Source organism: Neospora caninum, chromosome IX (assembly GCF_000208865.1).
Source record: "Neospora caninum Liverpool complete genome, chromosome IX".
In the NCBI taxonomy this organism is placed as follows: domain Eukaryota; phylum Apicomplexa; class Conoidasida; order Eucoccidiorida; family Sarcocystidae; genus Neospora; species Neospora caninum.
In genome coordinates this window covers 5,161,866-5,178,127 of record NC_018390.1, presented here as the reverse complement: position 1 = coordinate 5,178,127, position 16,262 = coordinate 5,161,866, and the positions used below count along the sequence as shown (strand labels likewise).

Here is a 16,262-nt window from a genome sequence, read left to right as displayed (position 1 = left end):
CCGAGCCAGGTTTCTGCTGCGGCTTTTTCTCGCCAGAAATCCAAGTTAGGCGGTTGTCGAACTTTTTCGACAAAGATATGTAGACCGCGCGGGTACAGCTGTGTTTTGGATCGCTTTCCCGATCCAGGTCGCGAGGTCTCCAATCTTTTCCTCGGACGAAGCTCCTCTTCGCCCCTGACATTCGTGCGCACACATTCGCCCTGGGCACGCACGGGTCTTCAGCCGCAGAAGAAACGGGAAAGTGTCCTCGGTCCTCAGATGCCGATATGTCCTTTTCACCGCATCTTCCCACCGACACCGCCCCCTGGTGAACCAGATGAATCTCCACATATGCACGTAAACGACTTGTGCGTAGATGTGCCGTGTATCCGATTGTATGAGAAAGTCCATAGGTTGGTGTGGTTTTCGCCGATAGGTCTTGCTTCCATTCGCTTTTCCATGTCCACAGCTGTGGACTCCGGGCGTCTGCGGCGTGCACCACAAGTCGTCGATTCGACAACCAGGCCTCTTAGTTGAAGCCAGAAGGTTTTCTTTGCGCGCAGAGTTGCCTTTTCTCGCCTCGCACGAGCTCTCGCGAGCAACCCTCAGCTGCCTCTCGGCAGTTCTCCCGTCTTCTTCGCTTCGTTCTCGCGCATCCTTTTCTCTTCGTTCCCTCGCGTCTTCTTCGCTCCGTTCTCTCTCTTCCTTTTCTCTTCGTTCTCCTGTAGTCTTCACTTGTTTTGCCTCGCTTGTACGCGCAGCGGGGCAAGCGTCCCGAGAGAAACTAGGGGAGGAACGTCGGAGAAGACATTTGTGCCCCTCTGTGCAGAGAGAGGACGAAAATGCAGGGCGCGCCTTTGCGGGGATAGTTCGAGAGAGAGTCAGTATGTACATCAAGGAGGTGACAATTCGCGGTTTCCGCACATACCGCCATTCGACGACTATCCGGTTTTCTCCCGGCTATAACTGCATTGGTAGGTCTCAGAACTCGGATGAAGGACAGACGTGGACCAGAGACGCTGTCTCGTCTCGGGGATATTGTACCGTCCTTCCAGGTTGCTCTTTCCAGCGTAGCCTTTTCACGGTCGCTTCGTTCGACGGTCCGCGCTTTGTTCCCTCCACTTTTTCTTCGCGCGTCTCGCCTGCTTTACCCTTTTGTCTTTCGAAAACCAACGAACGCCTTCCGTTGTAAAGAGAGATACTGGGCTAGTAAAACCGAGGTTTTAATCTACAACCCTTTGCCGCTGTAGAGGCGACCGGGCAAGACAAAGGGTCAGAAAAACATTTATGCGTGGAACATATATCCATATATAAGGATATACATCTACATATACTTTTATAGTTCACATATTTTCTCGTATACGCGTATAGATGTATATGCGTATTTGCATATATATGTATATATATATATATACGTATCCATACATCTACATATATATTCATATACTCATGTATTTACATATATATTCATATGCATGAATATATACTCATATATTTACATATATATTCATTTAGTTCCATATATACGGGTATATGCCTATTTATATGTCACTCTTTTGGCGTTTGTGGTTTTCTCTCCAGTCGGGACCAATGGCAGTGGAAAGTCGAACGTTTTGCTCGCGATTGCCTTCGCGCTAGGCGAGGGCGGCCATTCCTCGGCGGAGAGGCGCATGCTCTTGCACGTGAGTCTCAAAAGAAGGGAGACTCATCGGCGCCTTCCGAAGACTCCAAGGGGCGCGCTCACGTGCCCTTGTAAATCGATACCGCAACACAACACACATCAGACACATCTGTGCACACTTTCAGATGCGTTTACATATATATATGTATATATAGGCACAGAGTCACGCAAAGAGGCGTGTACCTCTCTGTATCGCTGTGTCTCTCTGTTAACCTTTGTTTATATGTTTCCGTCTTTCTCGGCACGTGCATGCCAGTAGATTTACAGAAGCAAGCAGTCGCTGTTGCCTGGCCTTGCCCTTGGACGAATTCCGACAGGAGTGCACGCGATTAGCACACCGGCATGCAGAGGTGTCGACGCATGCAGCCGTCCGCATGCTCGGTTTGATGCCTTTAACCGGCTTCACCTCTTTTCTCTGTCTCAGGAAGGAGTAAACGAACGCGTTCCGGATGGTTCTGTGGAAGTCCTGCTCTCCAACGCGGATCGACGGCTCTGTATGGTAGGCCGACATTCCCTTCGCGGCTTTTCCGTTTGTGGTCTCTCCGTCCTGCGCCAAACCTGTGTCACACAATGTGCGCTCGCAGGCTGGCGGCGTTCTTCTCCAACTGGTGCGATCGGAGATAGATATACTTGTATATATTTATATATACATGTGTATATGCATATGTATATATATATATGTATATATATATATATATCTGTATATACATATATATATATATATATCCCACCCTTTCTCTACACTCAAGTTTTTGTTGGGAGCGGGCATGTCTGTGCCCCTCGTGTGTGCTGCCGACCGTGGGCAGTCTGTGCACTGACCCTGCATGCAAAAACGAGCGTTCCTCGATTCACCGATCTGTGGCTTTCGACGGCACAGTCAGCCGAGCTCGCCCAGCGGGTGTCGCCCACTCTCCCTCCGCCATGCGTCGCCGCATCGAGCACTCTGCCTCGTCTGTGGGCTGTCCTCTTGAATCGGCGGAAGGCCCAATGGACAGCTAAAGACAGCCAAAGACAGCTAGAGACGTGTGGGATTTCGGTAATCTACCGGTATTCATGTTTGCTCGTAGGCTGCAGTCCATTTCACTGTTGGTTCAGCGTAGGCTTCGGTGTCCCGTGTGGCTGGCTCTGTTTTTTCAAAACTCCCGTTTCAGTACGATGCCGACGAGGTACAGATTCGCCGGGTCTTCAGCGCCACAACGGACGACAGCTTCGTCCAGGGCAAACGCGTCAGGTACTGTTTCCACTGCGTCCCTCCCTTGTGCTCCTTCCCCTCGCGTTCCTCCTCTGCAGGAAAACTCTCCATCCTCTTTCCGTCCACTGTACTGCGCGTCTTCAGTGTGGTCTGTCTTGTTGCCTCGCGTTTTTGAGCCCTCTGTTTCGTTTCCAGAAAGGTCGTGCGCCACGTCCGCTGACAAACCGAATCGCGTGTCTCTGCTCTCTTGTCTTTTGCGCAGCAAGTCTGGTCTCCAGCAGCTGCTGGAGTGCGCCGGCTTTGCGCGGTAAGTGAGGCGGAGCGAGGAGGAAAACGCGGGGAGCAGACGGCCTGCCTACCCCGCAAAAGAAGGGAGCGGCAGCAGGCGACACGCCCAGGAAAAGAGAAAAAAGAGCGCCTGGCGCCCGTAAACCTCGAGAGAGCAGGGGAGTGGCATCGAGTGGCGCCTGGCTGCTCCAACCAGACTGCCGTTCTCTTCCTCTGGAATCTCTCTGTCCTTGAGACCGAGTGGTGTCCTTCTCGTGTGCTTCCATCTCTTTTTTCTCGGGTTCCTTCTCTCTCCTCCGGACGGTTTGTCCTTTGCAGAGGTCGCGCTGGCCCCGCCGCATCGATCGCCTCGACGTCAACTGCCTATTTCATTCAACAAGGGCGGATCGTCCAAATCGCGCTTCAGTCCGCAGCGGAGCGACTCGCGCTGATTCAGCACGTCGCCGGGGGGGCGTCGTTCGACACAAAAACGCGGGAAATCGAGACGCTCATTCGCGTGGGCGCGACGGAGGCTGGACGCATCGAGACGCAGGTGAAGGAAATCGGCGAGAAACTCGCGGAGATGGCGAGTGAAAGGCGAGAGCTCAAGGAGTGCGTCCACCTCGAGGAGCAGAAAGAGAAAATCGACTATGTTCTCGCTGGTAGGACCAAACACGACGCCAGGAAGGCAGACAGCAGAGCGACGGAAACAGACGGCAGAGGGACCAGCGACATCCTTGCATTCCTCGAGCCGTTCTCGTGACACAGGGCTCTCCCTCGCTGTGAGAATCTGTCTGCCGTGTGATCGCTTTCTCTCTCGTGCTCTCCGTGTTCTCTGTCGGTCTCTTTGTCTCTCGGTCACGCCGCCCACGTGTGTCCCGCGACTCAGTGTGGCGGGTACTCGGCCCCATATTTTCATTCCTTCTTCAGAAGTGGCGTGGCGCGAAGCCTCGAGCTGTCTGGAGACGCATGCGCGGTCGTGCGCGGAGCAGATGACGCGGATTGAAGCTCTCGAGGAGCGCTTGGAAGGCGCTGAGAGTCTCCGGGAAGAGCTGGAGAAGCAACACGAACTGCTGAAGACGCAACTCGCCCGGCAAGCAGCTGTGCGCGACGAGGCGGCGAATGCGCAAACGGAACTGCGTGCGGAAGAAGAGAAGCTGAGGCTTGAAGTGGACTTGTGGGAGAAGAAGGAAGGCGCAGCGGCGAAAGGCGACGGGGAGCGCGAGGAGCAGCTCCAGCAACTGACGGCGCAGCTGCAAGTCGCGGGTAAGTCCGGGAGACAGCAGCGCAGACGGAACAAGGACCAGAAGAGCCCGCATGGACGGGAAGGAAACACGGTCAACAGAAGACACGAGCACCTCGCGCGAGGATGCGAGGCGTTACGTATACGGAGAGACGCGTGCGCGGAGAGAAGAGCCAGCAGCATGGGGCAGCGGAGGTTCATGTGCCTGCGTGACGTGGCTGTTGATCCGCGAATGAAGAGACGGGAAGACGATGAGAAGCCAAGGACAAAAAAAGGGAGGCGGGGCGGTCGTCTCTCGAGGTAGCCGAGAGGCGAAACGCTGCGGAGCAAGCAGAGAGAGTGGAAGAACGGGAACGGAAGTTTCGCGCCTGGGTAGAAGACGCCTCTGGCGGTACACACGGAAGTGCTCCAGGGCCGTGAAAAGGCGGGCGTGAAGCGAGACGAAGACAAAGAGGAAAAACAGTCGCGTCCGCAAGAGGCATGTATGTGTAGCGGAGCCTAAAGCAAGCGGACAGGGACAGTGGTGCGTGAACGGATGTCTTGTTTCCTTGCTCCGACATCTTCAGAAACCAAGCTCACAGACGAACTTCGCCCGTCTCTCGAGGCGACCCAGAAAAAGTATCAAGAGACCCAAGAGCGACTCCAAAAGGTGGGCCAGTCTCCTCTCTAGCATGCGCTTTCCAAGCCTCTCTTTGCTCATCCTTTTCGTTTTGCGCACCGTCCCTCCTCGTGCTCTTCATTCGTGTTCCAGGCCACGAGTCTTTCCGCTTGTTTCTCTCATTCTTCCTTCTTGCCTCCCGTTCTTCTTTTCTCACTTTTTTGTGTTCGCTTTCCTCTTGGCCGTCTCGTCGTTGTGTGGTCTGCAGGCGCAGCAGCGGCTGACCACCTTGCAGTGCAGGCGTGGCATCCTCGCCGCGCGCCTCGGAGGCGAGGCGACTTCATGCGACGCACGGCGGGATTCGTCTCGGAAACGCAAACCGACGGGGCCTGCCGGAGGAGCAAAGGAGACGCCGTTCTGTTCCGACGCCGACGTGCAACGCGAGATCCAGCAGGCCGAACACCTCGGCAAAGAGGAGACAGAAATGATCAAAACGTTCAAAGCGAAGGTGAGGCTCAGCCAGAGACAAGCGACCGCCCGAGCGCGAGAGCGGGGCGTGAAGAGGTACGGACTGGCGCCTTTTTTTCGTCTCGGAATCACGCAGAAGGAGCGATAGGGGCAGGAGGCGATCGCGCGTTTAGCAGGCTGTGTGTCGGCTGTCCCTCGTCGCCTTGTTTGTCTGCATGCGGCGCGGCAATGCGGCCTCGCCGGCTCTGCCGCTTTGTCGACTCATGACTCCCCTGTTCTGCGGTGGTGTCCCGTTCTCCTGTGTCCCTTTCAGATCGAAGCGTTAACGCACGAGAGAACAGAACTTGAAGCAGAACGCGACGCTTCCCAGCAGGCGCAGGCGAGAGCCGGCCAGGAGCTGAGGGAGACAGAAGCCGCGCAGCGAGAGCTCAGCAAGGTGGGAGCAAAGGCACGCGAAGCTGACAATTGAGGAGAGGCGAAAACAGAAGACGATCCGATAGATCTACCAGGCGACTCAAATAGGCACACACACGTCTGAATACACACACACACACACACACTTACACAGGTGGATACTGAAGAACCACGAAATCCGAACACGACGCACACCCTGGACTGACACCTATACACTATGGAGTCAGATAACCAGATAAGCATGCATCTTTGCAAGTGTATCTGTCTAGATCTATCTATGTGTCTATCTATCAATCAACCTATCCGTCAATCAATGTGTTTCTGTATATATATGTATGTATATATATGCATATGTTTGACGACAGAACTAATCGGGTCAGGGAGAGTGCGTGCCAAAGGGAGGAAACGTGGAGCGACTGTTGTGTGTGTCTTTCTAGGCCTTTGAGGAAGCGCTGGAGGAGCTTCGCACGCAGCAGGCTCAGCTGGGCGAGTTGCTTCAGGAGCACACAGTGGCGAAAGACGCTCTGGAGAGTTCGGAAGGTGCGCGGTCGGTCGCCGTTGGCGAGGTACAAGTCCTATTCGCTTTGCCCCTCCGAGTCACACACCCGATCTGTTGGGCCTGCCTGTCGTCTGCTTTCTTCTTTCGCCTTCGCATGCATCTCTGCGCCTTCGCCATGTCTTGGCCTCTCTGTTTCCTCTTCGATTTCTGTTCTTCTGTCTTTCCTCCGCGCGTCCTGTGTGGCTTTCGTGTGTCTCTTGGCTGTCGCCCCCACCGATTCCTCGGCCTTTTCCCCCTTTTGTCGCTTGTCTCTCACGTCGCGCTCTCGGCTTTCGTGTGCATGCAGATCGCTTTTGGCACCAGTTCCGGACGGATGTCCGCGAAGGTTTGCAGGCCGCGCTTGCCTTTGCGCGCAGCAGGGGATGGGCTGGTCGCCCGCCGGAGGATTCTCCCCAGGAGGCGTCGCACGCCCCCGGCTCTGGGCCTTCGGCTGGGGAGAACAGTGGCGAGGAGACTTCAGCGCTCCCAGTGCCCGCAGGCATGCTCCTCGATTTCATCGACGTCAGTCAGCGGGGGCCTTCGTGGGCGTACACAGGCAGCCCAAAACCGAATAAAAAACAAACACGTGAACTACGTTAAGGAATAACAGCTCTCTACACAAATACATAGATGTATACATATGTAGGTATACATGTGTGTGGATGTACATTTGTGTTTCGCAGCTGGGTATATGGATATCCGTCTCTCTGTCACTTTGGTAGATTGATCTGTTTGTCTTTCGATGTTTTTTCTCGTTTTTTGCGTTCGCGTCTCTGGGTGTGTGTGTCGCGGATGCATCGCCTTTCTTTTCGCGTTTCGCTCTCCTCGCTGTCTCTGTAGGTCGCCTCGGAGTACCGGCGGGCCGTCGAGGCCGTTGCCGCGCACGCACTGACGGCGTTTGTGGTTCCGGACACGCGCGCCGCCGAGGAGCTTTTGACGTTCTTGAAAAATCGCAAGACGCGGTCGTGCGCGTCCTCCTTGTTCGGCCGAAGAAGCCGGGATAACGAAGGGGACGAGCGGCGACGCGAAGAGAAAGGCCTGTCGGACGGAAAACCGAGTGTCAGCATCACCGTTGTGCCCCTGAAGGAAGTGGCCCAGGTGCAAAGACAGAAAGAAGAACAGGCGCGCAGCAAAGCGCGACGGAAGTGGATTCGCACACTCGCAGAAGAAGGCAAATGCATGCCCGTCGTCGAGGTAAGGAGAGCGGCAAAAACGTCAAACCACGCCCCAACCTAAGGAGTGGGGGAGACAGCCACGGCTGATGCGGATACCTGCGTAGGGTTGTTAGGACCTCACACAAGGTGTTTAGTGGAAGAGAAGTAGAAACGGATGGGGATGAGGCAAGTCGCCGCGGTCCAGGCGCGGAAACGAAAAGGCCCGAGGAGCGCCGGCTGACGACGACCGGTGGGCTCGGCGGCGCACACAACAGGAAAAGAGGGTTTCGGGAACTGCTCCGAGAAACGGAAAACGGAAGGGACGACGCGGAGCGCGACGAAAGAACAGAGCCACGTACAGACGGCAAGGGCCGAGAGAAAGGCTCACACACCAAAACGTGCTGAAACGGTTGGCGAACTCGCGTTTCTTTGCACGGGCGATGCCGTCTCAAGGTGTTTCCGTTCCGCTGTCCCTCGGCACTCCAGACTACTCGTTTGTTCTCTTCATTGCAACTCTTCGTCCGCTTCTCTGTTTTCGGTCTTCCCGCTTGGTCCTCGTCTATCTTCTGAGTCTTCTTCGTCCTCTCCCCGCCTTCCTCTTCTTCCTCGGCTCTCGGTCCTCGTGTCTCGATTCGTCTTAGTCTCTATCTCTTCCTCCCTTTCTCGCCGCTTCTATACTCTTTTCTCCCTGCACTCCTTTCTCCTTTATTCCTTCCCGCCTCTATCTCTCTCCGCCATCTCCTCCCTCTTTTCGAATTCCTTCCCCTTCTGCTGTTTCTGTTCTTTCGCCAGTGCGTGGACATTCAGTTCCCTTCTTCGTCCTCTGCGTCATGCTCCGACGATGAACCACGCGGGGATGGCCCCACCGAGTTGGTGTCGGCTTATCTTCGGAGTGTCTTGGGACGCGCGGTTTTGGTGCCTTCTCTCGCGGCGACGGACGACGGGCTAGTCCCCAGCCTTCACGACAAAGGTGCGAAAACGCGGCGGTGACTCAATTAACCACAGAATGGGGAAAGTGGAAGAACTGCAAAAGCACGCTGACATATGAAGCAGTCGTGTGTGTCTCCCTTTAAAACACGGTCGTGTCCCCCTCGAAGGCAGCAGTCTCCACTTTTGTCTCTACCCCCTCGCCCTCGGAGTGTGTCTCCTCCCTGCCACATCGCGTTCGCCCTCGGTCTTGTCTCTCCGCTTCCGCCTCCCGTTCTCCTGGTTTTTCCCTTGTTCTCCCTCTCGCCCCCTGTGTTTCCGTCTTCCACTTTTGTGTGTCGTGTTTGTCTCCTCTCTTTGATTTCCAGGCCTCGACTGCGTCACTGTGGATGGCGACGTCGCGTTTGCCTCTGGAGTCGTCCGAGGCGGCGGCGTCCTGGCGCCTTTCCTTGCGTCGGCTCCAGAAGACAATCACGGTCGGGACCTGTGGAGCTCTCAGCCTCCTTGTGGGAAACTCCAGGCCTATCGCAAGTAAGACAAACGGAGACACGGCAAAAAACGACAGGATCCGTCCTCGCGTCTGACGAGGGACGGGGCACACGGGACGAAGGAGGACGAGACGCAGAACTCGCGAAGGGTTTTCGACGCTCGCCGGCTTGTGTTCGTGGCTCTGTGGCATTCATCGTCGGGAACGATATCTGCTGACCTCTGCACGCTGTGTCCGTGGTGCCCAAACGCGAGAACCTTCCTGTCCCTCCTTTGCTCCGTCCGTCTGTCCCCTCGCGCCTCCGTCTCGCCCGCCTTTTCTCTGTCTCCGTTTCCCGCTCTCTCGCAAGCTGTCCGGGCGTCTCTCGTGTGCGCATGCAGTTTGCGGCAGAGAAAGGACCAGCTCGAACGGCTTGCGCGGCAAATCGAGGAGAAGCGAAAGCGCGTCGCAGAAGTCGAAGGGGTGAGTTTTGCTTTCTCTCTGTCGCTTTCTGTGGGCAGTCGGCCTCTCTCGCATCGACCCTGGCGTCTCCGTCGAGCTGCGTGGTTTCGTGCACCTCAGCCTTCTCGGCAGGCCGAGAGAGAAACACGGAGGCGCTCATGCCAGTTTGCGTGTGACCGTGGGCCTCTTTTGGTGCCGTCTTGACGCGCTCGTGGATGTCCTCTCGCTTTCGCGCGGCTGCAGCGACATGATGCCTTCATCGAGAGGGAGCAGATCCTCTGTGAAGCGCGGGCGCGTTGCCACGCGACGCTGGAGGAGGCCGTGGCTAGCAGGCAACAAGCGGAGAGGTGAGCGAGAAGCTTTGCGAGCGGAAACGGAGGGGAACGAAACGGAGAAGGCGAAGCGCGCAGAAAAGAGGCGACATGCTGTAGGCGGAGCGAAGGGGCGAAGAGCCAGACGCGAAGAAGGCAGTCTGGATCTACAGACAGGGGAACCTGGGGGTCTGCAGGGAAGCGCGCGTAGTGTCTTGGAGTGTGGTGGTGCTGGGATGGCTTGACGCTCGGTTCTTGGTCTCTACAGTGCTTGTTTCGATGTCTTGTGTAGCAAGCTTGCCTCGGTCCGGACACGAAAGAAAACAAAGGCTTCGAACCGGCAAAGCCGCAGAGAGACCGCAAATGGATGGTGTTTCACGGGGGGAGGGGGGGGGGGGAGTGCCTGAATCGCGAAGTCGCCGCTGCTTCCCCGCCATTGCTCGGGTTTCTTGCAGCACTAAAATCAGTTTGGTCTACTCTCCTATTCGTGTCTCGCTTCCCTTCTTCCCGCCTCTCCTGCTCGTGTCGTCTTGCGTTGTTTTCTGGGCCTCTTCGCGCTGCCTCCTTTCCTTCGCCCGCGTCGTTTCCTTCCCCGCTGCTCTCCTTGCTTTATTTTTTGTTCCTCGCCTGGCTGTTTTCGTTTCTCTGAATTCGCCTCCCGACGTTGTTGGGCAGTGTGTCCCTCACTCTGGCGGCCTCTCGCTTGCGGCTGTCGTTCATGTCGTTCCGCATGTGCCGCGCGCCTTTTCTCAGTCGGCTCCGAGCGACACAAGGCCTCCTCGCAGCGGTCGAAGAAGGAGCTCGCCAGGCCTCCCAGCGCGTGCACGGAATCAAGACTCTGATTCAAAAGTGAGAAGCGAAAGGATCAGCCAAAGAAAGAAAGGGTTTGTAAAACAGAGAGAAGCGACTCCGTTTCCTGGACAACAGCAACGGGAAATTTCACTCAGAAACGAGGGAGACACAAGACCGGAAAAGGGAAATTTCACTCAGAAACGAGGGAGACACAAGACCGGAAAAGGTCGACCGGAAGGGCCTTACAAGCAAGGCCGCTGGAGCAACGGCCTCTTCGTACAGCGAATTGAGAGGAAGGTAGATTGAAGTAGGGAACGAAAAACAGAGCGCGAGGACACGCACTGTGCATGTACTCTATTTCGGCCACTAGAAAGACACAGCCGTTGCGTCAAGAGTACTTTTCTTCTCGCTCTATTTTCGGCAACTCGCCAACAAGCTGCGCGTCGCGTAGTGCGGCGGCGTGGGTGGCGGAGTCGAGAAGCCGCACGAAAGCTTGGATCTTTGCCTTTTCCGTTTCTTCCTCCGAGAATGCGTCGTCCCCTCGACCTCTGCTTTTCTCAGCCTTCGTCGCGAAAGCGTCTCGCCAGACACTACGTCGGGTCTCTCGGCGGCCGAGGAGCAAGAGGCAGCGCGTTTACCCGCAGAGATTCGCGCCCTCGAGAAGGAGATGGCTCTGCTGAAGGACGAGGCCGAACACAAGGAGAGAGCCGTTCGCGAGGCTTCCTCGGAAATCGACTTCCACCTGAGAAAACAAATTGAAAGGGTGAGGCAAGGCATGCGTACAGACGAACATCAGGAGACTACCAAACTGAAGCGTGTTATCGCCCGTCTTGTCGAGTGGATGAAGTGCGTGGCATCGGCTCTGCGGGGGCGGCTGCGTCGGCCTCGCACTGTCGCTCCGTGTGCCGTGTATCGTGTCGTTCTGCTGGCTTTCCCACCTCCCATTCCGAAGGGTTCATTGTTGTCTCTGAATTCGCGCGGGGCGCTTTTCAGCTCGAGCGAGAATCGGCGCGCGGCCGCACGTCGGAGGCTCAGGAAAGACGGAAAGAGGTGGAGGAGCAACTGGCGGCAGTCAGTCGGCGCATGCTTCAGGTGCGACAAGTTCTGCAAAATCGCGCCTTTCCCAGGCAGCCCACACATCGTTCAGACGCCGCGCGACCCCCTGCCCTTCTCGAGGAAGAGACCCAGACCCCGAGATGTAGTTCATCCACACATCTCTTGTGTACCTTCTGCTACACATACCAATATATATATATATATATATATATATATATATATATATATATATGTACTGGTATACAGCGATGTGCAGATGTATGGATTCGTGTCCTCATGTATGCACTGTCACCTGTTTCCCGTTGGTGCGTACCCATTCGTGTGTGTGTGTCCCATGTGCGTGTGTGTGGCCCATTTGTGTTTCCTCTTTTGTGTCTCGTGTTTTCGGGCTTTTGACGTCTTCTGGCGTCTGCTTCATGCCCCACGGATTCTTGCGCTTTGTTGCGCTTCAGGAGGAAGAAGTTGGCCGCAAGTGTGGGCGCCGCCTGCGTATTCTTGAGGTAGGAAAGCAAACAAATGCGTTTCTCGCAACCCCTCACGCGCGTCTCGAACTTTGCTTTGCGCCGACGGCTGCAGTCATCCCCCGGGAACTCACTTTTCAATCTTTTTTCTCCCTTCGCTGCGTCGCCGTCTGCCGTTCCCTTCGCCTCGAACTCTCTCTTCCCTGCTTGTCCTTCCCTGCGTATCTCCCGTTTCATCTTTCTCTCTTCCTCTCTTCCTCTCTTTCTCTTTCGCTGTCTGTCTCTGTCCTCTCTCTCTTTCTCTCTCGCTTTTTCTCTATCTCCCTTTTCCTCTTCCTCTCTTTCTCTCTTTCTCTCCCGCTGCGTCGGGGGGGCGTCTCCGTCTGTCTCCGTGTCTGTTTTCCTTGCTCGTTTTTCTTCCTCCGCCTGGGCGAGCGAAGCCTCAGAAAACCCAAGAAATCTTCTCGATGAAAAGCGCCCTTTGAGGCCACTTCAGGGCTGGACGGCTCGTTGACGCCGGAAGGCGTTCAAGCAGAGAGCGACGAAGCGCCGAGCGGAAATATAAGGGATGTTTCAAATTTTTGTTCAAGTACAGTACGTGTTCATACGAAATTCAAGTCCCCTCGTCGGTGAGCCGCAGTGAGCGCCTGGCCTCTGTTTTTTGCAGGAAGAGCTCGAAGAGAAGGAAGGCGAGCTGACGCTGGCAGAGAAGCAACGCCAGGGCATAGTCGCGCAGATCGACGACGCCCTCAAGAGTCTCCAAATGAGCAAGCGCGCGGCGGAAAGTGCCCAGTGAGACATCGCACACTCCGCTGTCAGTGCACGCAAGAATTCATAGAGATAAGATGCATTACCGACAAGTGCAAAACACCATCGATCTCGCCACACATTTTGGAATCTGTCACTGTCGCCGTGTGTGTGTGCATCGTCACGTATCAACGATTCCAACGCACATGCACACATGCACATACGTCTACACGCATGTGGCTGCCTAGGTGCATATGTATGTATATATATATATATATATACATATATATTTATTTATTATATATTTATTTATTTATATATGTAGATAGATACAGATATATTGTGAAGAGAGAGCGGTCTCGTAGGGCTGAGAGGCAGTCCGTCGAGTGCATTTCAGTGCATGTCGCTCCATCGCTGTCTCGTTGCTTCGTGTTTTTGTTTAGACGAGCAAAAGACGACGCTGAAGCACTCTTGGCCACAACCGGCGCGGCGGCGGCCGCGGCGCCTGACGTCGCGGACTTACGACTGGTCTCTTCTCGCGAATTGACGTCCAAGCTCAGTGCCGTCAAAAAAGTAAGTGAACGCCACGGTTAGGGACAGAGGGGAACCGAGAGACAGAGACGAAAGGGAGCAACGCCCGGAGAAAGAGAAAGAGCTAGTAGCGCTGGCTGCAAAGCAGATCGAGAGGCATGCCCGAGCGGTTCACACGGGGCGTCTCTTTTCTCTCTGCCCATCTTTCTTTTTCTGGAGGGCGTGGCTCTCCTTAAAAAGGCACTTTGTATCAACCTAGGAATCCGCTTTTATAGCGTGGAACGGGGAGTCGTTCCCTTGTCTGCTCTCTGTCCTTTCACGTAGCGAAAACGTTAGGCCTGTGCGGTCGGTTTCTGCGCCCGTGGCCTTCTCGGCTTTCCGGCGCCGAGTCTGTTTTTGGAAGACGATTTGCGTCGAAGCTGTCGTGCTGAACTCAGCGAATCCCAGATACCCGTTCAGAGAATTCGCGCGTTCCTTCTCTCGCTTTCTTTTCAGAAACTCGAGGCGTATTCACACGTGAATCGGCGGGCCGTCGACCAGTTCGCGAACCTCCAAGGTACGGCGAAGGCGAGCTTCCACTCCGCCTCACGAGAAACCACTCTTGAAGTACTCCTGGCTCTGAGGTTTTCGTTCCCTGTACAATGGCCCAGATCTTTTTCAGCCCCACAACCGCATGCACATGAGCACGGGCATGGGCGTGGATTAAGAAACTCGGGTGTAGACACAGTTTTGGCTTCCTCGAAGAAGAGCGAGGTATAAGGTCCGTAGTGGACAGTAGGCAAGTCAGTAGTTACTGGGCACGTGGCACTGCGCGGGCGGTCCCTGATAGAGCTTCCGGCGGATCCAATAGGCGTGTGTAATGCGTGCGTTGCTTTCGCCGTCGCTTTCGTGTTCCGCTTTCTGATGTCGCGTATTTGCTTCGTCGGTTTTCTAAAGAGACTTCTCCAATGTCTCGTAATTGTGTGACCATGCGCTTTCCTCCATTCACACACTTTCCGTTTTTGCCGGTCGCTTCATGGCCACGGCGTCTCAGCGTCGGCGGCTCTTCTTTCTCGGGTCCGCCTGCTGTGTTTTCCGGGTGTTCTCGCGATTCGCCACGCCCGCGTCTCGCAGACTTCGTTTGGTCCGGTCCTAAGTGCGCCTGTGTGTTCTGTTCTTCTTCCCCGTGGTAAACAGATGACTTCACGGCTCTCCAGCAGCGAGAGAGTCGACAGCGCGACACTCAAGACGCCATCCGCGAGCAGTTGCATATCTTGGTCCGGCGGAAGAAGAAGGCAGTTCTTGCTTCCTTCCACCGCGTGAATGAAGAGTTTCAGAAGATCTTCTCGACGCTGGTCCCGGGCGGTCGGGCGGAAATGGTGAGGTCCGAGCGAAGAAAAGGGTACAGCGGATCGGCAGGGGACCGCAGAAGAACGGGGAAAGGAAACGGAGCCTGCGAAGATCGGGCGAGACGCTCGGTGGACGGAAAGAGGCAGGGAAGTGGAATGGGAAATTGAGGCGCGCTAAAGGCGCGTCTTCCGGCTTCCTCTCCGTTTCCGTCTCGCCCTGTGTTCTTCCATTTTCCCGTTTTTCGTCTCTTTCAGCCTCTGCGTTCTGCCTCCCGGTGTCGGTATTTTGCCTCAGATTCTCCAGCATGCGCTGTTGCCCGACAGCAACAGCGGATGCTTCGAAGACGATGCCACCAGTAGGAAGGCCAGGGACGAGAAGAACGGACAGGCTGTGGGGGCGCCGAGCCGCGCGCGCCGGAGCGCAGATTCGCAAGGCGGCGAAGGCAACCGACAAGCGAGAGGCGGCAGAGAGAGCGGAGACGAGGTGGAGAGCTCGAAGGCGCGGAAAGGCGAGGACGAAAGGCAAGACGACGAGGCAGGCTCTTCGCTCATTGGCGTGGACATTCGAGCGGCTTTCTCCGACGCGGGAGTCCTGGCTGCCTCGTCGACGCGCAGCGACCTTGACGCGAAAGGGAAGCGCCGTCTCGCGCATGAGAACGGAGACGGAAGAAGGGAGAAAGACGGCAGAACTCACGGCGTGAACCAACTCTCAGGTTAGACTAAGAAAACGCCCAGGCGCACCGAGACTGCGCATCTTCATTCACGTCTGCTGCATTCAACTGAGCGAGGAAGACGTTTCCAGGACCATACGCCTCACGGCCCTCACTCCACTTTTTGCGTGTGCTGCCAGGCGGTCAGAAGTCGCTTGTCTCCCTCGCGCTCCTCCTGGCTCTCCAGCGCGTCTCGTGCTGCCTGTCGACCTCCACGTCTTCCGACGCGTCTGATGAAGACATCAAGGAGACGCCGGGGGGTGTCCTTCTCCTCGACGAAGTCGACGCCGCCCTGGACGAGAGTCACCGACGCGCGGCTGCCCAGGCGCTGGCCCAGACCGCTCGTCGGAGGATTTCCCAGGTTATTCTCACCACCTTCAGGTGAGGACAGGCACCTTTCTTTTCCGTCGGGTCGTTTCGTGTGGCCGAAACCGTTTCAGTTTTTGCTCCCGTGTCTGCGGCCTCTCAAAATAGCGGAAGGCCCTGTGCCGGGAGAGAGAGATGGCGTATGTCGGCCCAAGGGCTGATGGCCGCGAGGCGACAATTGAGCCGCGTGTGTCTCCACACTGCCTGCCTCTCTTTATCACGTCTCGAGTCCCTGATTCGTCGTCGTGCTTGGCCTCTTTTTCCCTGAACTTCTTTTCTCGGATCTCTGTGTGTGTGCAGGCCTGAACTGCTTTCTCCTGCGGACTCCCTCTTCCACATCAGTCAAGAGAACCGCGTTTCGTACGTCGAAGAAATTGACTTGAGGGCTGCGATGGAAATCCTGCAAGAGCACCAGGGAGAGGAGATGGCCTTGCACGACGACGCGAGGAGCCGGATGGACAGAGAAAACGCAAGACTGCGCGGCCCGCCTCTAGCGTTTCCGGCGCTCCCAGCGCACTAAAAGCCCGGGCATCACGCGGACGATTCGCGCGAGGCGGAGGAGAGGGAAGGG

At 56.0% G+C, this 16,262-nt stretch overlaps 1 protein-coding gene across 1 annotated transcript; it reads left to right on the top strand.

Annotated features, from left to right (window-relative positions):
* Positions 1-865: 865 nt before the first annotated feature.
* NCLIV_044540 (putative structural maintenance of chromosome domain-containing protein) lies at positions 866-16,211 on the top strand (the record flags this gene model as incomplete). The annotated part of the gene is made up of 28 exons (XM_003881376.1): positions 866-953; positions 1,561-1,661; positions 2,085-2,159; positions 2,812-2,891; positions 3,115-3,159; positions 3,459-3,781; positions 4,050-4,385; positions 4,929-5,011; positions 5,229-5,468; positions 5,742-5,864; positions 6,280-6,382; positions 6,688-6,902; positions 7,221-7,574; positions 8,327-8,504; positions 8,830-8,992; positions 9,329-9,410; positions 9,633-9,736; positions 10,454-10,549; positions 11,054-11,255; positions 11,486-11,584; positions 12,001-12,048; positions 12,677-12,801; positions 13,200-13,329; positions 13,783-13,843; positions 14,464-14,650; positions 14,871-15,328; positions 15,466-15,706; positions 15,992-16,211. 28 exons carry the CDS (start codon positions 866-868, stop codon positions 16,209-16,211), a joined length of 4,560 nt encoding a protein of 1,519 aa, XP_003881425.1.
* Positions 16,212-16,262: the final 51 nt, after the last annotated feature.